The sequence below is a fragment of the Miniopterus natalensis genome, chromosome 1 (genome assembly GCF_054644295.1).
Source record: "Miniopterus natalensis isolate mMinNat1 chromosome 1, mMinNat1.hap1, whole genome shotgun sequence".
Lineage (NCBI taxonomy): Eukaryota > Metazoa > Chordata > Mammalia > Chiroptera > Miniopteridae > Miniopterus > Miniopterus natalensis.
In genome coordinates, this window is record NC_142081.1 from 160,191,826 (window position 1) to 160,215,003 (window position 23,178).

Genomic DNA, 23,178 nt, shown 5'->3' on the forward strand with positions numbered 1-23,178 from the left:
AAAAATGTGCAGAACATCTTGTATTTCTGCATTTTTTTTTTCACTTAAGTCCTGCTTATATACATAAATATCAGTAGATGTGCTCTAGCTTCATAGGAATGCCAGAGATTAAGTCCTTCCTGCAAATTTAACTCTCAGGGTTGGGGGGATCACAAGATCATGTGTATTCATGTGTATGACAGACCATAACAGATGAATTCTCATGAACCACACTCTAAATTTCTATAGCCTCACTGGGTGGATTTTATACTGTTAATGCATATTGCTCCACAGGTGAAAAAAATTGAATCTCTATTGTTTTTTGCTTTGGTGTACTTTTCAGTTTGGCAATCTGGGAATTTAAATTTTTGTCTGACGTTGTTTAATTTCAATTATATTGTGTTTACAATTTATAAATATTTATAGACAGCAAATATTTATAACTTTTTATGTTATTGCCTCTCCAGACTCCAGCATTAATTCCTCTTTCATCGGCGGCAGTTCCTTAATTAAGCTTTATTGTTTCTTCCTGGCCTCTCCCCAGCTTCTTAACACCTTTTTGAAATGCTCAGGGAGAGCATAGCTTTCTAGGTGTGGTCCCTGGAGTCACTGGGAGGAACCTTCGCCTCCCCACTCCTTGCTATGATGTAATCTTTACATACTTTGTGAGCACAGTGAGAAAGTGCTGACACGCGATTCATCCAACTCAAATTCCTTTTGGAGGCAAAACAAAGCAAGTGAAATACCTTCTACTCAGAGGAAAGCAGAGCGTAAAGTTTTGTTTAAGAGTGAATGCGAAGTCATAGCTTAGTACAAGAGGAAGGCTGGTTACTGGGCAGCCACTGTGAGAATATTCACGATTGGTACTCCTTCAACCCATCTCATGACAATTGTTTTGCTTCTCAACATCACAGTGGAAAAGAAGTCCAGAGTTTTAGATTGAATCTAAAATAAAAGTTGTAGATTTTATTTTTAAATTATATGTTTTGCTTTCTTTAAATACACATTTTTAAATTGTTACTTTACAAAACAAACACTAAAGTATACACCTAAGATGACAGCCAGTGGTGTGTTTTGGATTTAGAGGTGGGCTTGAGAATATCCCACTTGCAGCACAGATATGGAAAAATTGCTTTCTTCTCCCACTGTCAAATTTTAGAGACAGAAGGGCCCTGTAGAAAATGAAACCAAAGCCCAAAGATATCAGTGGTCCTGCCCAAGATTATTCTAATTACATGGAATACCTGTGATTAAAGAGAAAGGACCCTAATTCCCAAATAGTTATTTCTACCCTCGTTGCATTTTCTCTCCCTGTGTGCAAATCTGCTATCAAGTACTCAGAATGCTTAAGAAAGTTTCCACATGCTGCTGGCTGACGAAAAAATTCCTGTGTCCGATTCTTCAGTTTCTCTTTCAAGGTCAATTGCAGAATTTCACTTATTAGTAGAACTCTAGAATTTCAGTCTAAATGGATGGTCACCAGGTAATTCCACTACCAACAGAAGGAAGCGATGACCATAAGCATCGGGGGACCCGTGAGTCCAACACAACATTTTATAATCCACGCAGAAGCAAAACTGCTCTGCCTGCTCGGAGCCTGGTATCCAGATAGCTTTCAGTCACCAGGAACTCTTCAGCTTATTCCACATTTCACACATACAGGCGCCACAGTGTCGCCACAAGCTGGGTAGGGTGTTGTTTGCCTTGGACATTCCATTTCCTTGTCTCTGGCTTAGACTCCAGGCACCTGTTTGGTTCACTGAAGGTGCCACGACACTGATCTCATCCTAACAGTTGACACCACACTCTTTTAGGCACTGTGGAAGCAGCATGTTTGGGAGTAGGTCTCTTGAGCAGTGGTGCAAATACTGGTAGCAAGCACAGGAGGAACCCAAGCTTGGCATCGCTCTGACTTGCTGCAAGGCTGATCCTTTTGCTCAGGAAAGCTCACATCTGACGTGGTCAGAAGCGTGGAGCTCAGTCTCTCTGCGGTAGGAACGACAACCACACGACGACAGCAGCAGGCCCAGAGCAGTGCTGTGAACGTGACTCCTGTCACTGTAAGCTTGTTCCATTGGCTCCCACGGTACCTAACAATGGCGAAGTCCAAAGACCAATGCTGGAACGCATTCTCTCATTTCATCAGGATCCCAGCTTCCGTAATGTTCAAGTCTAGTGAGCTTGGGAAGTTTTGTTGATTCATTTGAAGATTTCAATTTTGGGTCCACCGATTTTTACAAATGCCTTGTGAAATTTTCTTACAAAGGCCTCACAGTCGTCTTCCTCCAGAGCAGACGTTGTAAGGTGATTTCGGTTTTAGACACCTAAAACAGAGTATTGATTGCCATATGAATTCGACTACCGTTTGTATAGCTTATTGAGGATTATATCAATGTTCTGGTGTAGCAGTTGCTGCTGGTGCCCCACCCAGGTCCCTTTCACCCACTGGTAGACCCACCCCAGCGGCCGTGGGTGTTAACAGGACCACAGCAGCATCTTTTTCCAGAGTGTTCCCTGGGCCCACGGAGAACTTTGCCTAGAGATTCCTGGGAGACTCCTGGCCTGTGCCACCATCCTGCCAGGAGCATCCTGACACCCAGGCTTGATGGCACAGGGTGCTAACACCAAGACCCTTTACCTTCTGGGATAGGTCTGCAATGCCATCCTAGTTGGAGATCGCCCTGTGGAGTCAGGCTGAGGCTGGACTTCAGCTAATGCCACATCTTGCTTACCTCCTTCCTCTGCCTGGCTTTCCTTACTTCATTACAGGCCTCACCGTGGGGCGGCCCTTGACCAATAAGTTGCACAAGAATCCCCATTTTGTGTTCTGCTTCTAGGGCACCTGACCTCAGACAGCTGTCTCATTAACATTAAAAGGTCTACTTCCTCCTTTTTTTTCTTTTTGGTTTCTTAGGCAATTGATGTAATAATATCCGTTGATTAACAGATTTTATATCAATTGATCTATATTTTATATAACAGATTTTATTCTCTCTAAGATGCAATAATTAAGCAACCCAAAATTTTCTTATTTTGTCAGTCTTGGTCGTCTATAAAATGACAACTTAGTTAATAGGGTATAGCAAGGGAGTGTATTTATACTTTTTTCTTTAATTTATCTCACATTATTTCTTGATTTTCCCTAGCTACATGGCTTTAAGGAAAAAATCACCAGTGTGGATAGACAGAAATAAGAATTAATACACAAGTAACTTATACTTAGTGGATCAAGCTTATCTTCTCTAAGCTTCTAGCCATAGATAATATCTCCTGAATATACCCTCAGTTGATTGTTTGGAAGTAAATGACCCCTGTTTGTCACATATTTTCTTTCATTTAATACTCATTTCTTGATTTCTTCATTCGACAAATATATACTGAGTATCTGTTGTGTGCCAGGCACAGTGTTTGGCACTGAATATATAACTGTGAACAAGACACACTTAACCTCTGCCTTTGTGGGGCCTACTGTCCTCATTATAACTTCGATGTACACAGTGACAGGGTGGAGGGAAACTAAACTGAAGCTATCCTATTGCAGCTGCAGGTAAATTTTTACTGCTTGTCTGGATTTATGAGAAAAGGCATCAAAACAGATATGTTGGAGCCTGCAAGATTTACAGCCATATTTTCACCAAAAATTATATACGTCAACGCCTAGTACATTGTAGGGACTCAATAAAAATTTTTCAAATGAACTTGTACCCAGTGACTTTGTATTTTGGGTTTTTTGTTTGTTTGTTTTTCCATACCTCTTTCTTATGTAGCAGTAAAAAATAGCAAGAAAACCACTTAATAATAATCCAACGCCAATCCCAATTGCAATGTATTTTTCATAAGAATTCACAGCATATGAAGTTAAGGTCAAATGCTCACACCTTTCTCCAGTATAACCAGTAAAACACCTTTACGAAAAGAAAAGAATGAATAATTTTAAAATTCACAATGATAGAAATACAAAGAAAAGACCAGTTACAAAGAATGAAGCAATTTCAATGGAAAGTATGCAATTTAAATTAAAGAGGCAGGTACCAAATGAAAGCCCATCTGTTACAGGTATTGAAGAAGCTCTGCATTTTACAATAATCCTTTCATTAAGGCCCCATATCAGTGCAACTTGCCTCACTGGTGAAGGGGGAGCTAGCACAGGGCTTGCATGCCTTGATCTAGAAAATTACTGGGAGGATGCTGAGCGAATCAGTGATCATAAAAACAGCATCTTAGTTGCTCTAGAACTCTACATCCTCGAAGAGTTTTAACCATAACCTATTTCATGTCATCCTATGATCGCATTTGCATGATGTTAAAATGCTGATAGGGATTCAGCAGGTTTAGGTGGAGCATAGGCTTCTGCGTTCCTAACAGGCTCCCAGGTTGCACAGATGCTGCTGGTCTGGGAACCGCGGTTTTGAGCAGTGAGGATTAGGTAGCTTAGAAAGAGACTCATTAGATATTCAACCTCAAAGAGGACTGGTGAGTCACGGTCAGGTCATGCACCCTTTCGGTTCCGTAAAATAGAGGTGTGTGGGAACGGACCATGTGAAACACCAGAGGCATACATTTGCTTTCTCCCATCTCTAGGACTTGGAAAGTTCTTTGCAGTTACCTGCAGATGGCTTTCTTCAATTCATGGTGGAAGGTGCAAGCACCGTTGATGCAGTAATTGTTGTGGTTTTCCAAGCAAGGGTGTGAGGACTTCAAGGCTATGGGTCCTTCTGTGTAGTCAGATAGGAAGAGACACAATATTAGCAGATGATATGGGTCACTTTTTATAGTAGATTTGTAACATGTTAAAAAGACCTTTAGTTTTAAGGATATTCTTTGGGTACTCTGTCCATGGAGTTATCGATTGGTTCCCTTGGCAGGTTATATTCAAAGGGTAGGTTAATATCACCTAGACATATCACTGATTAATTAGGGGATGGAGGTAAACTGATCGTTGTTCCATTTTTTAAAAGCTACATAATAAGGTATAAATACAAGTTTGCCAAAAGGTGGCAGCAGCAAATCTAGTTTTAGCAAGCTATCTTGAGCATGGCTTCCCAGATGTAGGTCTGAATGCTAATAGGTATAAAAGATCTCACACAGTTTTTTCACTCTCCCTTTATACCTCAGAAGTCAGCACTTAGGACCACTTGGGTTTCTGATGGTGAGATGACCAGAGGAGAGTGAGGTGCGAACCCCCTCTTCTGTGGACGACCCTGAGCAGCTCATCGAAAGGGAGCGTTTTCCCTACCGGAAGGCAGGAGGCGTGCGGTTACGGCCTGCGCGAGACGCCAGGAGCAGCTATGGCTCAGGCTTAGCACAGTTCAGACAATACTTTCAAATATCATTTAGAAATTGTAGTCACGTAAGAGACATTATGAAATAGTGGGAAAAGCCTTGGAGCTGGAAATTAAAAACCTGAGTTTTGATTCCTCGCTCTTATGCTAAACAAGTGACCACACTTGACAGGACTTTTGTGGTCAAGTGTCCAGAAGCCTCTTTATGAGGAGCTTCCCTTTGGGAAGCTGTGTTGTGGGAAAACGTGTATTTTCAGGATGCGGACTCTTCGTTCCCTGGTGTGCTAGGGACATACGCCTACATAACCCCTGGGGGTGATGACGTGGGGATGCCAGCAGTAAAACTGTATAATCGGGCCTCTTTGGTACACTTTAATTGCTGCTTCTTACGCTTTTCTCAAGTAGATTTAGTGGCGTTTTATTTTGTTATTGTTATGAATAAATATATCGTGAATATCTCATCCTTAGTTATGTTACAACATACTGGTCTTGCTACACAGATTGAGACACTCCTATTTACTTGTTCAGATCTAAAAAGGAGGACTTTTTTATATTGAAAACACTAAATGCTTCAGTACTAAGACACCAACGAGATCCTCTGTTATATAACTTCCTTTTGGTTGAGAACATACAATATTACCTTAAAATTCACATTCATTTTGTTGAATGTGGTGTCGCGAGTCTGATTTCTCATTTTAGTAATTCATTCAATTTGCACTGTAAGCTGGGCTAGGGTCTTCCTACTTCAGGACTAGAGCCTGAATCAAGATTTGCCAGAAAGTGTGAGAACCGAAAGAAGACATTTCCAAAGAAAGGGTGTGCTAGAGAGAGTAAGCTTTCCTTCAAGTGGAAGAATATTTGCTGTATATAACATTTTTAAATTTCCTAAAATACCAGATTCAGGTTTTTAAGTTAAATAAAAAGCAAGGAAGGAAAAACTGAAGCTCCCCGTGAAGAAAGGCAGGGAACACGCTAGAGATGATCCACCCAGTCACGTTTTGCCACTATCATTACCTGTAACGTGGAGAATTTACTTGCAGTTCCCTGTCCTGAACTCACTCACTGAGAGGAGCCACACTTTAATTGTCTGCAGTATTATCTTCTAGAAAACATATTTCTTTTCCTTTATGTTCAAAAGCTCAGAAGACATGAAGACATAAAAGTTATTTTAAACCGTACACTGATTTTGGTTTGCAAATTGACAGATCTTCAAAACCTCAGATGGGCAGGAGCAGGGTGGAGCGGGCGGAGCAGGTCAGTGTGGGGGGAAGGGGACGCCTGCAATACTTTGAACAATAAAGGTAAGTTTTAAAAAACTGAAACGGGAAACTTTATTTCAAATACATTTTTTAGAATTTAAAATTATTAGTGAAATGAAGATTCTTAATTATCACTCTCTTTCATATTCAGAAACGAAATGTTTGACTTGATCTGCGTTTACCTGCCTGGCTCTGAGAGCGAGACGCGGTATTGCCCCGGCCCATGTCGCGTCACCCATCCCCACGTCAGGGCGCGGCGTGTGATTTGCGAGGAAATCATAACCGCCCAGTACACAGGCCTTGGCAGGCGACAAGCTTTCCAAGTTCACCTCCAAGAGTTCAGACAGGTGTGAAACTGTGCTGATGCTCAACAGCACTGGGAAGCTATTCCGATAATAATAATACAATAGGAAAGACAAAATTAGGTAGTTAGGAAATATAGCCTGTGCTAAAACAACAAAAGCCCCCTAAAAGAAACAAGGAAAAAATACTTCCAAAGACGAGGGGACATGAATTCAGGCTTCATCTTGTAGCCATAATTTCTTTGGCTGCAAAGTTGTTAGTAGCAGATGAAAATATAATCCCCAAAGGATGACAAGCTGCCTCTAGACACGGTGAGAGACGGGCACCAAGCAGGAATAAGGCAGAAAGCGTGGCCTGTTTAACACCCAGGACAGTAACGGAGACGTTTCTTTCATCGGCCTCACTTCTTCCTTTTACAAAGCGGACACGTTTACCTGTCGCGGCCATTTGACGGCACCGTGCTGGAAGAGCTGGTTATCCCGACGTTGCTCTTACCAAAACCCAAATTGCTCTCAAAAGTTAAGAAGTCCCTTGAAATACAAAATTACGAAGCAAATACCTTTTGTTTTGTTAACTGTCCAGTTGCTTTGCTGGGTTGTGACTGCGGGTGTCACATTCAAGGCCACCTCTTCAGTTAAGGCCGCCATTGCTGTGGGGGGAAAGGCGTCTTTAGCAGGTGAGCCTCCTTCTATGTACAAGCAACAGGCTGAAAGTTTTTCTATCTGGAAAACTTTTCTATCTGGAAAGTTTTTCTATCTGGAATGCCCCACTGGCGGAAAGATAATTGCACCTGTGTTTTATTTTTAATTCATTTATATTTGAGATCCATAACCTGACGAGGGCGATTTGCTGACAGTTTCTCATCCATACCCAGTCCACTGACTACATTATAATTATAGAAAATAGACATTAATATTTAAGAGAAAGCGAATACATTTATATACTGATTCGATCACAAGGATGCTGTCATATAGAAGTTAAAATGTATTAATGACACCAGTTTTAGAAAGCAAACATTTTAAAGGTTTCAAAAAAAGAGGTGTCAAAATGTATCAGAAGAGGAACATACATTGGATAAGAAACTAAATTAATTCACAGGTTCCTTACTCTAATCTTTGTCATGAAGAGCAACCATCAGAGCCAACTTCTCACTGATTCAGAGAGAACAAATCCTAGTCGGGTTTTACACTGACAGCAAGTTAACAGAACAGAAAGGGGCTACCTACCATTGAACAGGAGATAGGCTGACATGGAAACTCCGAGAGCCATCGCCCGTCCTTGTCAGCCTGCCTGTCTCACTCCCGCTGCCGGCCGCGGCTTTGTGGAGCGCTCCCTGTCTTGCTGGAATTTATATTTGATGAAGCGTCACCTGGCAGTTACCAATCAAAAAAATATGTACTTCTGGCAGCACCAGAAAGCCTCGGGCGCTCACACCCCGGGCAGGATGCGCGCTATCTCGCAGCGTGATCAAGTTTTCCTTTGAAACGCTTATTTCCTATTACCTGTGGGCATAACCGGGAAGGTAAAAGCACTTAAAACAACAGCAGCAAAAAAGACGCTAAAGTCAGGAATGCCCCACTGGCGGAAAGATAATTGCACCAGCTCCCAAGCTCCTAGCAGCCCGGCCAGGCCCCTGCAGGGGAGCTGTGAGAGTGTTTGCCCGCTGGGAGACAGCGGGCCCGCGAGTGGGACGGTCCCGACCTGCCTTCGGTGCCGGCTGGGTTTCCGAGCCAATCGAGGCAGCTCCTAACAGCGCAGGGACCACAATTCCCCTTGTGTTGAAGCAGAGGTTTAATATTCCGTTTTAGTTTTTGCTACCCAGTTTTATTATTACAAGTTGCATACAAATAATTATTTTTAGCTGTATAACATTTGCCCTTGTATCATTCTGTCATTTAGTATTTTCCTGAATAAGTGAAATGGGCTACTAAGTTCTGGGAAGTACAGTGCTTAAATCTGTGCCCCAAAGAGTAGGCGAGAAGAAGACCGGGACATAATAACAACAGTAACAACAATAATAATAGTAATATTTCCATTGAGATAAAATCAAAATATTTATGTTTGGTACATCCAGTGAGTAGAAAGTTTTAAATTTAACACAACCTTTGAATGTTTCTCCCTGCTAATCTAGTTAGTTTATTAAAGTGTCCTGTAAAAGGCCAAAACATATCACTATTGTTATTACATTTTGTGACTATAAGGAGTTTCCCATACATTTTCACTTGCCCCAAATTGTTATGTATAACTTATAAATATTTTCTGCAGAGGTACAGTGACTTTCTCTCGGGGATTTCAATTGCTCATGTTTTCTGTACCTTAAAAAGCTATTTAAGTCAAGATAGGTTATCGTTTGCATCGTGTCCACCCAGCAAATTCAATTTACCAGAAAGGATCCCTATGACTATTCCGACATGAGCTTGGCTTTAGAGAGCACACAAGAACGAGCTTGTTGGACTCATTATAACTTGGGCAATCACTTACCACAGGCGTCATCCTTTTAAAGTTAAAAGAATATATAGTACTTGGCTCACTTTAAATGTGCCTACATTTTGTTTCCTACTTCTGTGGAGTTTTTTAAACTATTTATTAAGATAATTTCTGGATGATATTTCTCCCAGGCAAGTAATATTTGAATTATAAGTCAGATCATCATCTTCTGCACCGCTGGTGGGAATTTAAGAAGGAATCATTCACAAGTGATTCAATAAACCATCATAACCCATTGTAGTTCTTAGGGGAAGAAGCTGGGACTAATGTCATATATCTTGACTCTAAGCCTGGGGCATGAAGTACGACCACCATCGTGGTAACTGTTAACTGGTTACAATGCTCTGCATTATGCAGAAGGCTTTCATGCACGTCTCAGTTCTTTCTTTAGTAATCCTGGCCCCAACAATTCCAGCATCTATCGCACAGTATATGCTAGTGAATCTGTCTTAAGTGAATAAAGAAATTAACAACAGGCCTTGTTTTCACTCTCATATGACAAGGGAGGAATGAAGGCTCAAAAGAATTCAGTGACTTGCCAAGGAACATGCCCCAGAGTGAGAACTTGAGGCCGTGTTGGGATTTCAGACACAGGCACTTCCCACTTCCCAGCTGTGCCCTCTGGCAGGAGTTGGTATGCAATTCTCAGAGGAATTCTCTTAATTATCTCCTAAAGTCAAGCTTTAAATAAATCGCCTTTATTATTAGAATCTAAATAGGAAATGAGCTGTGGCTTTCACACACATTTGGGCTTAGAGAAGCCTCTCCAGATGTTTCCCTGTTCTCGTGAGTTGGGCCACATATTACAGAGACTCACCTACCACTTCAGCTTAAGGTTTATACTAGAAAATAGCTCTCCATCCCCCACGTGTCTCTTTTCCTCTGGGACTCATACTGATGGGTTCCACTTACATTCTCTGTAGGAGAGACTCCTGCCTTCATTTCTCCAATCCTCTCGTCAGGAAGCCCTTTCCCCAGTCCTGAAGAATGGGTGAGATGGGTGCTGTCAGGTGGCCTCATTCATACCTTCATTCATTCTTGACACGTGTTGGAGCAGGTTGGAGGGAGAAAGGGCTGAGAGCTGTGGCACTCCACTGTCATTTTCCCTCCTACCACTTTCTGTCTTTTGAGTTTAATCACCTTTCTCCTCTAGTTAAGTATCTCTGTGTCTCCACCCCCTTCCCTCTCTTTCCTCTCCTTTCCCCTTTCTTTTACTTCCCATTTCTCTTCATTTATTTTCTTTCCTTTTTTTCTTTTTCTTTCTCTTTCACTAACTCAACCAAAATTTGATGCTGGATATTGGCAGGAAATGGTCATTAGCCCTTTGCTTAAATCTCTCTAAACTTATTCTGTAATTCTTATGGATTCAGCTGTCATTCACTCATTTTTCATTCATAAAGTGCCTACAACATTCATGGGGCTGGGATGGGTGTTGGGATGTGTGCAGGACAAACAGACAAATCATATGTGGACTCTGACCTCAAAAGACTAAAGGGAGACAAGGAACATGCATGCCTAACTACAGTTCTGGGGGGACTGACGACTCCACGAACGTGTGCAGGGACTATTAGAGTGCAGGGGTGGGGCTTAAACTCTCACAGCGGTTTTCATGGATAAGGTTCATCTGAAGTGAGCCTTAAATAACAAGTAGAATTCAGACATATAGAGATAAGAGAAAGGAGTCGGTGGGGGGAGGAGCAGGCAGAATGGTGTAGTGAGAAGAGCGGGTTCCTGTTCACACCATCCCAACAGACTTGTTCTGGATTCCAGTGCTGCCTTCTTTAGCCATCTGGCCTTGTCTGAGACTGTACGAACCCCAAAAGTCAATTTTCTCATATATCAAATGGGGATTATCAATAACAAAAAGAAAATAAAGCATTTAGTATATGATAGGCCCTTAATTAAGGATAACGGTTGCTATTGAACAGGTGTAGAAAGAAGCAGGGTGTGTATAACGGTCAATAAGAAAGACCAGGGGCTCAGGCGCTGAGTGTCGACCTGTGACCCGGAGGATGGGGGTTCGATGCCCGGTCAGGGCACATCCTCAGGCTGCGATCTCGGTCCCTAGTCGGGGGCGTGCAGGAGGCAGCCGGTAGGCGACTCTCTCATCACTGATGTTTCCGTCTCTCTCCCCCTCTCCCTTCCTCTCTCCGAGATCAATGGAGATGTATTTTTTTTAAAAAAATAGAAACAGTTTAGAGTCAATTATGTCCAAGGGAGAACCTTACATCAGGGCTGCTTACGTGATTACCCACTCCCCCAAAACATTAAAGAGAAAACACTCAGAAAGGCCAGGAATTTAGTGGTAAATACATTCTGATGGGTCCTAAGCTTTCATCATTAGCCATGAATTCTCATTCTCTTCCTAGACTGATAGTATATCAGGACTTTTATTTACATATTATGTCATCACCTCAAACTCAATATATCTTAAACTAAACATTTTATCTCTTCTCCAAAATCATCTCCCCCTTACAACTTTCCCATGTTAATCAATGAAAACATCCTCGAGGCTCTAATTTCAATTCTCATAACTTACTCAATATAGTCTAAATTTTAATTGATTTTAGCTTTCCCTAATCTATTTCTGCATACTTTCCAGTTGTATTTCCACCACTCTCCAACACACACTTTTCATTTTAGTATGACTGTACCCCGTGTGTGTGTGTGTGTGTATGCTAAGTTCATTCTTGCCCCCATTTTTTTGTATTATTGTTCAATCTCAATTAATTCTGTAGGGTTCTTTTTACAGATATGTGTAGGGGAAGGAAATTTACTTTTCCAAAGTTCCTGCACAAAGTCATCGTATGTCTATCTTTTATAGACTCCAAATATTCATAAATAAAGTCATGGTAACAAACCAACCAACTGTATCTCCTTTGACAAAGGCTTGCTCCTTGACCACACTTGAATCAGGCTCCTGTGGGTCATCTCCTTGACTAGGGCTTCACTTGGCCTGCTCAGCCCAGCTTTAGAGAAGAATCTGGCTAAGTCCGTATATGTACACCTCCCCCCCTTCTGATCAAGTTTCTCACCCCCCACTCTTGATATCATGTCATTGGCCTGCCTTTTAGCAAGAATAGTGGTGAGCTATTCTTACCCCTACCCTTGCTACTAATCAAGCTCCTCTTAGCAATTTTCCATCCACTCTGCTCATCAGCTGTAAATCTCCAGCTGTCTTTATTGTATTGGGAGTTGAGTTCAATCTCCTCTATTGCTAGTCTTGAATATAGTCTTTCTTACCATTTTCAACAAACATCCAAATAATTTTTCTTTTACTGCATTTTAATTAGGTTCTGGAAAGGCTGACTCCTGAATTTTAGCCTCTTCCAAGGGGCAAAAACCTTTAAAAATAACCTCTCCTGCACTTTGGGTGAAGCAGGGTGGGCTCAAAATGACAGACTCACCTTTTCGGTGTACATGTATTCTGGGTTGTTTTGTTTGTTTTGGGAATTTGTAGCCCTTAAAAATGAAAAAGGCCCATTTCTGAAATGTTTGCCTGGGAGCTTTGAATTTAAACTCTGTCAGGGTTATTATCAGACAAAGATGGTCTAGACTGACTATGGAATGGGCTACAGAGCCTTTGCTTTCATGTTCAAAAAACTTGTGCATTTCCCAGCATGCTGTAAAGAAATAAATGACAAATTTATGAACAAAGAAACTTATAGATAGCTTAAGGAAGAAAAGAAGACAGGTGTTCTTATTCAATTTTTTTTTATTATGCAGTTGAAATGCTATTAATCATAAACGTCTAGTCTATCCTCACATACATGATAAGTATACACACCATTGAAAACATGCACTGGGTAAGAATCACTATTGGTACATAAATATACTGGGATTTGGGTATGAAAATACAATTATGTGGCTAGAGGTTTCAAGATACCCTTTAACTGAGAGTCACATGTATTTCCTAATTTAAATTGTGTTAGAAACAAGGCATCTACTTTGAGAATCAAACGCTAACGAGAGGAGGGAAGACTACGGGCAATAAAACAGTAGATGTTTAGTCACACCCTAGTGTTTAGCAGTGGCGCATGTGAGTGTGTTTTCCCAATAGGTTTCTGAATTCGTGAAAACAACATAATAGTTGCTCTTTAATGAAGGCCTCGCTCACAGTATGTCATGTTTTTCTGTTGTTTCTGGGAAAAGGCCACCTTAGTTTTGTTTTGTGCACTGGTTTGCTTTTGGATTTTCCATTATTCCTCAAAGACGACACTGCCCACATATTTTTCTAGAAGAACAAAGGAATTACATGTAAACCTAACACATTCTTATTACATTTTTACTATGACAAATAGTCATTTACAATTTAAAAAAATCATTACCTTTCCAAGAAGCACTGCATTTTTTGTTTTCCTTGTATATTTTTCTTTCCTTGAGTGGAACATAATTTCTTATTAGGATGCCTCACAGGATGTACTTAGGAGATACATGGGATCAAGATTTTATTTTTTATATTTTATCTTTCAGCAATTTAGTTCTTTCTCAGCATATGATATAGAACATAAAGTATATAAAAATTGAACATGTTATGGCAAAACCTAAATTACATTTTACATGGGTGACCATTTCACTGACAAAACATTTGTTGAAAATACATGGCGTGTGATATTTAATCGTGTCAAAATATATTACTTATTATGAGCCCTTTATTGATTTAACATTATGAACAAATATTATTCACAAAATAGCTGTTACCAAAGTTTTCATTGGAACTGTTTTGTTTTTCCCCCCTAAAACTGAAAATCTGTTAGCAAGGAAATACATAAAGTTGTGTGAATTCTCTGATCCACAATGAGTCCATCCATGAAAAAATAAATACAATGTAGAAATAAATAGCTTTGTAGTAAAATATAGAGGACCTTTCCCCTTTGACAGATAAATAAGTAGCGTGATTTCAGCTGGCTCTGTTCTTCCGCGGGATCAGTAAATGACTTTCTTAGCTGCCAGGAGCGTGTTCTTCAGGAGCATGGCCACCGTCACGGGCCCCACACCCCCGGGGACTGGGGTGATGAAGCCGGCCTTCCTCTTCACGGCTGACGGAGGAAACCGAGGCACTCTTTTACATTTTGCTGAGAAGTTTATACTTTTAAACATACTGAACTGTTAAAAGATAAACTGAGGCATTTAAAAATGTTAAGAGTTTACTTGAGCATTTATTCACTGCGACTGGGCAGCGCCCGAGCAGGAGCGGTGAGCTCCACTGACAGCAACTCAGGGAGGGACTTTGTGTTTGCTTAAAAATTTTTAAAAATGTTTTCAATTACAGTAGACATACAACATGAAATTCGTTTCAAGTGTGCAACATAGTAATTAGACATTTTTGTAACTTAGGAAGTGATTGGGCAGAGGCTTTTACAGAGAAAAGGGGGAAGCAAAGCCAGGAAATCTTTGATAGGTCCGGCTTACAGCCTGGTTGGCTGGCTGTGGCTGGCGGTCTTTAGGTTTTGATTTCATTACGTTGATGCATTTACAGGCTTAGACTGTGCTTTGCTTCTACGGGCTGCCATGGCATTAGGGCCACCCCGGTCTACTGGCCTCCTTGTTTAATTAACTTAACAGAATATAGTAGAATTTTCTGCTTTACACACATAACTCAAACAACCTCAAGTTAGTTTTAGAATAAAGTAGGCTAAAATACACACACACACACACACACACACACACTCTTCTGTGTGTGATAGCTAATGTGGATAGAAAGAACACAAAAAGACCCAAACTGAGGTTGAACCTCCATGCAGCTCAGTTTGTTTTACAGATGGAAATCTATACCCCATGATGGACTCAACTACCTGTAATTCCAGTTAGCTACTTCTAAAATACTTGATATTGGTCACAAAGGAAAGATAGGATATAGACAGTTCAGCACATACTATTTGTTAAATTGGAATATTCCTGTTATAATAATAGTATCATGTATGTGTGGATAATACATTCCAGTGCACATTTAATAAAAATCATTAAACATATTTGAATTACTGAGCCTATACATACAGTCCTGTTCTAAGGTGTGATGGGTGCTTTATCCAGTGACTATACTAAAAGAAAATGGCAGAGAACTTCCAGCAAGTTTTATTTAAGAATTTTTCACACCCAAATATTATGGGTGAAGAGCTAGACTCCATGCATTGGCCTTCTGGTTTAATGCTTCACCATGTGAGTGCGGACAATCAGGTTTTCCCAGACAACTTTTACAAAGTTAGCCTAGAGAATACATCTTTAATGCACACTCTGATATTACTTATCACATGCTATTTAGATGTTAGCCTTTTACAGGTTTTCTCGTATATGCTTCTCTACCTGAATCAAAATCAGCATATGATTTCTAGATCTTAAATATTATTTTTGTACAATTTATACTGGCTTCTTGAAATACGGCTTATAAAATTTATATTCACCTTATTTGAAGTACAGTAGCACATTGCAGTAATTTTTTAAATCATAGGAAAAGCAAAAGAATAATATTCTTTTACTTGAAGAAAAGTCCAAATAAGTTTAAAGGCATCACGCACACACACACGAAATCCAGCTAGTGCTATCACAAGCCTTCTCGCGGTATGTAACAAAGAAAAGATAATAACACTGTGATCTGGAAGGTAATATTTTAGTTTTCCAGAAAGACTCTCTACATGAAGCATGCCCTGGCCATCCTTCTGTCCAATCCTATGCTGTAAAACCCTACGCGACGTCCACAGCCACTCCGTAAACAGCTATGAATGCTCAGTCCTTCCTTCCTTTGCTCTCGCTACCCTTTCTACCTGGAATACTCATCTATCCTATCCAAGTAAGAAACTCTGTACTAGTCTTTAAAGGCCAATAAAATGTCACTTGTCTATAATTTTTCTCAAAAACTCACCCCTCGACCATGGAATGAAAAGCTCCACTATCTGTGTTTCCGAGAGCTTGACAGCCACCTCCGCCGTGGAACCTGAGCGGTGCGCTCGCTCCCTCCACTAGACACCAGGACTCAGAAGGCAGAACCGGGCCTTGGGGGTGGGTCGTGGTGGTCGTCATTTTAAATCTTCAAACCTCATGCACATGTTAGGTATTCACTGCATTTGGATTAAGTGAATTAAATAGCCCTTGAAGTTTAAAATCCAAAATTAGTGCTTTTGACTGGATACAACCAATATTGAAACAATTTAGTTCAAGGTAATTTCCTGGAAAACTCAAGCTTCTCATTTTTCTTGAGGGCAACAAACTGCATGTTTTAGTTTTCAATAAACTGACTCGATGACAGGAACAATGCCTTCCAGGGCCTTTCCTACATGATTGGAGAAGCAGTGCCTTCAAGCATTTTAGCAGGTCCCTAGAAGAAATGTACTATATATATTAGTACTACTATTTATGCTGATAGTACGTAATTGATTTGTAAAACACTAACTTTGAAATATCAGTAGATGACAATAAAAGACTACTGAATAATGTGGTAAATTAATAATCAAGTACAAACTAAATCTTCAGTAGAAAACAAAACGACTTATTTCTCAATCAAAATGTGGATACAATTGACTATATCAAGGCATCTATTGTGGGTATGTAATCATTTTTATATAATTTCATTTTCAACTTTGAAAAGTAAAGTGGCTTGGAATTATGTGTATAATGAAAAAATAAATAATCATAGCTACTATCTCTTGAGCCCCAACTCTTTGCCAAGAACTTTATATACATTATTTTAATAATAATCAGTTATTATTTCATTTTAATAGATGAGGAAAGTGTGGCTCACTGACTACTGCTCCCTGTATAGTAGAGACATTACTCAAAGCCAGGTTGGAAACATTCTGTGATTGCATAAGTCCACCCCATCCCAATGCAACTGTATTACCATGACCTGAACAAGTGGAAAAGTCCCAAGGTTCATGTGCCAAAAACGCACTGCTTACTCAAAGGGTTGGGACATTCTGAAAATAGAAACAAAGAGGAAAAAGTTCTAATCTAGTCATTTTCCTGCGCTATTACTGAGTGCTCACAGCTCACCACCTTTGGGTTACATCCAGCACTTCAAACGACACAGCTGCCTTCTGTCTAAGTTGCTTTCTTCCTGCCAGCAGCAGAGAGACCACTGGTCTGCTGAGGTGTCATGACCCTTCTTTACCAAATTATGTTTTTCACAACGTGGTTACTATTACATTCTTGCACTCAAAAAGTGAACTTTGTAGGGGAGGAAGAAGGAATGGAAATGAGCTGTAGCGTGAAATAATACCTGCCCAAAATGTGTAGCTAGGTTTATGCATTTCCCACAGTGCCCTGGTAGAAACTCACACACGTTTGTCCTGTCCTACCTATCACTTCATAGAATTAGACCACGTGATGGGTAATGAGTTTTCACCTGACCAGGGCAGGGCTTCCCTGAATGGTCATAAGTATTTAGCAGCATCTACAGAGCCCTGTAGATTATGAACTAGGCAGAAATTCATGATGTCAACGTGAACACACCTGGTTATCCAAATACTTGTTTCAGATATATGTTATCTTTGAAATAAGGTGAACAGATATGAAAATGAAGTTTGTACACTCTCCAAAAAGGCAGATAGTAACAAATTTGATAGTGTATATATCAAGGTTTCCATTCCTTTGGATTTGATTTTCATAGGAATCTATGCCTGAGAAGGAAATACAGGGATGGGCAAAAGTAGGTTTACAGTTGTTCGTATGGATTATAATACAATAATTAATAATAACAATACAAGAATGAATTCTGTGTTTCATGTACTCACACCTGTAAACCTAGTTTAGCCCACCCTTGTATAAATTGAGCTGCTGCTGGCTACTGTTACTGCACTCGGTCTATTTCCATAAGGACCAGGATATGGAAGGAAGTGATTGCTCAGGAAAGGTAGGGGATTATCACTGGAAAATACCACTGGGCACAGACGCCAATGCTTAAAAGAAATTCTCTAGTCTAATGAGTGTGCATAACTCTTTCAAAACTGTCCTAAGCAATGAGTTTATAAAGTATCAGAGGTGGCTTATGACTAAAATTAGGCATGTGAGAAAATGAAGTTCAATACATGTTTCATACTCTGAAAAGCATCGTCCCCAATTACGTCTGCAAGAGAGGTTAACACACATCACCTTCTCCAGAGTAACCTTCTATTGGCCTTCCCTGAGGGCAGGCAAGGGTTTGCACCTGCTTACAGAAGATTATCCTTTTAAAGATTAATCCTGTAATGTGTGGGCCAAAGGTGCTCTATATACTCCATTGAAAAGAAATGCACAAGCATTTTAGGGCAGTGATTTCCTTCAGAGACTTACTGCGTATATAGGTGTGAGGGAGCATATGTGTATTTTAAGGAAAATACCCAAAGTTCTGTGTGTATGAGAATCGGGTGTTAGAGCTTGACTGATGTCAGCACTTTGGTGAGAGACTCATGAACAGGTATGACAAAAAGCAGGGTTAGATTCAATTTCATAAAGTCACCTAATTTTAATGTTACTGAAACCTTTTGACAATAAAGGCAAATAAAACAATCATCAAATCTTATCATCTGCAAGGAACTTGCTCTAAGGAATGAGATTTAGATGGAAATGACATGGCCATGTTTAAAGCAGGTTCCTAAAAAAAAGGATATTTCGAGGAAAGGCAACAATTATCTTGGCAATTTATTTGAATGACCTCTCTGTAAACTTCAGACCCTGCAAAGTAAATTCTATAGATTTCACATGGTCAAACTGAAATTTAAAGGCTTGGGATAGGAAGAATAGCAGAGTCACACTGCCAAGGGGACATGCAGGGGTTGGAGATATGTGTAGTCATTTTTTATAATCTATTATAAATAGTCTCTTGGTTTCCAGTCTCTACCATATCAGCCATATAACCTGCAGCCAGATTTAGTCTTTTAAACAGATTAGATTATTTCAGTTTATACACATTTGATGAATCTTCACTGTCTCTGGAATAAAATATAAATTCTTTGTCATGGTAATTAAGGTCTTTAATAATGTGGCCCTGCATCCCGTTTTGCATTGTTTCCTAACGCTTGCATCTTTTCCTAACTCAATTAGTCTCTGTTCCTACACATGCTAAAACCAGCCCAGAGAGATTCACAGCAAGTGTTACTTGAGAAAGACAGCCATAGTCACCATCCTTGGAACTTACAGTCTAGTTGGGAAATACACATTACAAATATTCTTACCTAAATAATAGTTGAGCTAAGGCTATGAGATGTGCTACAAATGAAATGTTCACTGCACTCTGACGTTAGGAAGACCTAGCCGGGCCTGAGCATTGTACACATGCATGGCGTTTACCTACATCGAGTTCAGAATCTGAGGGGTGCATCAGACTTTCCCAGGTGAGGTGGAGAGGCGAGGAGTAGACCGCGTTCTTCGTAGGGGAACAGTGTTTGTGAGAAGGTGGAGAGAAGCTTCCTGAAGATGGAGAGTAGCATGAGCTCTTGAAAACACTGAGAGAAGGCAAGCGTGGGTGACACACAGGAGCGAAGGGAGGAGTTGCAGGTGACAACAGGAAAAGTCCCGCTCAGGTAGAGCCTAGCAGACAATGCCGAACATTTTGGGTATTAACCTGAGAGCAATGGTTAAAATATTTGGAAAATTTGGAAATATGTATGTATTGTGAGGCAGGATAAGATAGTATGGGGAAACTAAACTGCCTGCTATGTTTGCACATTTCTCTAGTGAAATTAGTTTATCATCTGGGGTAGAGGGAATGAGGAACACAAAAGTAGCAGCATACAGTGAAACGTGCTAAGATTGGAATAAGTTCTGGCACTTGTGTGAGCACCTCACAGAGGAACAGAAATCAGATATGGGGGTCAGAGAGATATTTGTAAAGAAAGCTTCAGATCTCCTGGGTGCCTGAGGGGGTGAGAAGGGAGAGAATGCAATGCAGACACAGCGAATAGTAAAAGCGAAGGAGGTGTGGACCTGACAGTGAATCGTATGCAATGGAGGAGCTGAAAAAAGTTCATTAGGACCAAAGAATACAGTGAAAACAGAGAGCAGAGAGAAGTGAAGCTGGGAGGGGGTCATGGGCTGCATGACCCCGAGGTGACGGGTCAGGAAACAGGTTGGCTGATGGCAGCTGTAGTTACTGTGCTCAAAGTAAAAAAGCTTTTAAAGGTCATTTGTGAATGAACTTGGTTATCTATATATTTAGTAATACCAAGTTTTGCAAGATGAGAAACTGAAAGTGAGTACTACTAAATAATTTTCAGAAGAAAATTAAAATAAAGGAGAAATTCATGTTGTATTTTTGTCAAGTTTCAGGTTCTTGTACCTTATTAAATTATTATCCAAGAAATCCTTTTCAGCCTGGAATATATATCTAATCTGTGTGTTCCCTTTTCTCCATTATGTGGACGGCTACTTTTTTCATGTTACTGACTTCAGATTTCTAAAGGGAAAAATGAGGACAGACTTGGCCTGATGTCATTTCATTATTCTTACTTGACAACAAGCACTTTTCAATGTCATGATAAGAACTACAGTGTTGGAGCAGAAGTTACTGCATGTTTAAAATTTGGTGATGACAAGGATGATGGAAGAAACTAGGTGTTCAGTGCACGTGTATGCATCCAAAAACTCCAGGGTGACACCCGGTCACAAGGTTTAGAAATATCACTCATGAAGGATACTAACAGCAACACAAGGGACATTAAAATCCCTTTACCAACTGTGGTAAGAATAAAGGAAGATGTGATCATGAACCTTTTGGCACTGACAACCCGTGCTTCATGGCACGGTGTCTCTGGCCTGTGTGTTCTGTATCATTATTTCCTCTGGAAACTTTACATTTCCAAGTTTCCAGGGCCTGGGCTTAATAATCCAAACTCTCACCAAAGTGCTTTGTTAGGAAAACTCACTGATTCTCAGGCAGCTAGTGTATTTCTTCTTAAGTACATTACATACCACTGCAGAGGTCTCAAATAATGGAATTTCCAGATGTTCCTAAACAGAATTAATTTTGCTAGTATGATTTGCAACTTACATACTCTGGCGAAGTCAAAGAATCTATCTGTGCCTCATAAATCTATTTTTGGGTGGAGGGAGAGGAACCAATGTCTCAAATTTCTGTAGGAATGTTTCATTTCCCTTTGTCTTCTTGCCCAGTTCTCTGTCCCTTTGGCAGGTGTCAGATTCCCAACAATGCCACAACTCTCTGAGAACCAACCCCTTTCCCCAGAAGGAAAAGGTGATTCCCTACCTGTGGCAAGGCAGCAGAAGAAAATCTTCTGGTTCCTCTCATGTAAATGTCCACCTCCCAGTATGCATGTGTAATTGTCTAACTTAAATGCTTGGAGAATTTTCCCATGCTCCTAAATGCAGGCCCATTAGGCGTGACCTCTCAAGCATATCCACCGAAGTGAAGGGGAGACCAGCTTTAGGGAAGGAAGTGCAGGAATAACAACCAGAAAAACCTGTCTGCCACAGGACTAGAGAAACAGCATGACTCAGGAGGTAACATGGAAAACACTCCACTTTCTCATGTGGTTGATGTAAAAACGGCACTTAAGAGCATGGTAAGCCAGAGGGAGGAAAGGACTTGACAAGTGAATGGCTCACCACTGAACTCTTGCAAGGCAACAAGGAATCAGGTGCCCTAGAGGCAATTTACTACACTTTCTCTTGCATTTATCTGGATGCCGGGTTCCTGGAGTTTCTATAAGATTTCTTCATATATTCAGACATTCAATATCCTGGCCCCTGTGGTGCAGTAATGGGCCAACAGGATTAATGCCCCAATGGTACAAGAGTATTATACTGATCCACCTTTCCATGCAAATTGTACTGGCTTCATTAGGTTGGTGAGTTGTACTTTCAAAGATTTCCTTCCCCTATTTCCCATGCTCTCTGTATGTGCAGGGTGGCTAAGCCTTTTTTTTTTTTTTTGCTTTAGTTATTTTTCTCTTTATATTAAATCAAATCTATGTATATGTAGCTACCTGCTTCACAAATGTGAATAGGTAAAAATATTGCTCATACCACTCAGAAGGCATTCAGTAGAGCCAAATAGTAAATCAGTCACACCATGGAAGTACAAAATTGCTTTTCATAAACTATGATCCACCAGTGGGACCTCCTTTCTGACCACGGATGCTGTCAGCTATTGATGCCAGTTTCCAATCTGGCAGTCAGGAGTAGTGATCACTGCCATATTTCTAATATTCTATCAAAAATGACTAAAAATATCTTCATTTCATGACTTTCTTAAAAAACAAAATCATCATTTTTTCCTGTAATCTCCCCAATCCCTTTCCCTCAAGCCCCTGAACATTCCTATAATAGAGCAGAAAATCTGTAATCTACATAGTCTCTTGGGAGTATCTTCAAAATCTCCTGGCAGGGCCTTGATATCAATAGTCTGCCATAACCCAAGATACTATGACATAAAATTTCCCTCCCATAGATATTTGTATTTTAATATGAGGCGCTGAGAAACAACTGAAAAAAACACACCAAAAACTCATCATTAAGTGTAAGAATAAAATAAGGACCTGCAGGAGCATCACACACTTCTCCTGTTCCTGGGGATGTCCTTTTTGTGCTTCAATTTTAACTCTTTGCTGTAAGAGCAGGTTGATCAATGTTAAATATATGATACTGCCCTGGCCTGTGTGGCTCAGTTCATTGGGAGCACTGTTCCATGTGCCAAAAAGTTTTGGGCTTGATCCTTGACACAGGGTGTGCAGGAGGCAGCCGATCAATGTTTTGCTCTCACATCAATGTTTCTCTCTCTCTCTCTCCCTCTCCCTTCCTCTCTCTCTAAGAATCAATAAAGTATTCTTTTTTAAATACCTAGACTTCATAATGAGCATCTTGTCCATGCTGCAAGCCACAATGGAGATGGTTTGCTCACTGATGACAGGGATCTTGTAGTAACTGCCAGTGGTTCTACC

General features: G+C 40.4%; 2 protein-coding genes across 2 annotated transcripts in view; both read right to left on the reverse strand.

Moving 5' to 3' along the window:
• Positions 1-1,272: 1,272 nt before the first annotated feature.
• EPGN (epithelial mitogen) lies at positions 1,273-8,097 on the reverse strand. Its single transcript, XM_016209618.2, has 5 exons — positions 8,050-8,097; positions 7,383-7,472; positions 4,586-4,694; positions 3,732-3,884; positions 1,273-2,303 (listed from the first exon to the last, which is right to left on the reverse strand). Exons 1-5 carry the CDS (start codon positions 8,090-8,092, stop codon positions 2,249-2,251), a joined length of 450 nt encoding a protein of 149 aa, XP_016065104.2. The 5' UTR covers positions 8,093-8,097; the 3' UTR covers positions 1,273-2,248.
• Positions 8,098-13,014: 4,917 nt separating this feature from the next.
• The window catches only part of MTHFD2L (methylenetetrahydrofolate dehydrogenase (NADP+ dependent) 2 like), an 80,514-nt gene continuing 70,350 nt past the window's right edge, over positions 13,015-23,178 (reverse strand). Inside the window, exon 7 of the mRNA XM_087827051.1 lies at positions 13,015-14,349. Within this exon, the coding sequence (XP_087683177.1) occupies positions 14,237-14,349 (113 nt within the window). The 3' untranslated portion in view covers positions 13,015-14,236. The remainder of the gene's footprint in view (positions 14,350-23,178) is intronic.

What these genes read in the sequence shown, in the direction of transcription:
- EPGN (XM_016209618.2), bottom strand. Translation starts at nt 8,092, where the DNA reads ATGGCTCTCGGAGTTTCCATGTCAGCCTATCTCCTGTTCAATG. An exon ending in AGCCTATCTCCTGTTCAATG is followed by an intron (nt 7,473 to 8,049) that starts GTAGGTAGCCCC and finishes TTCCCCCCACAG; the next exon opens with CAATGGCGGCCTTAACTGAA. An exon ending in GACAGTTAACAAAACAAAAG is followed by an intron (nt 4,695 to 7,382) that starts GTATTTGCTTCG and finishes CTGACTACACAG; the next exon opens with AAGGACCCATAGCCTTGAAG.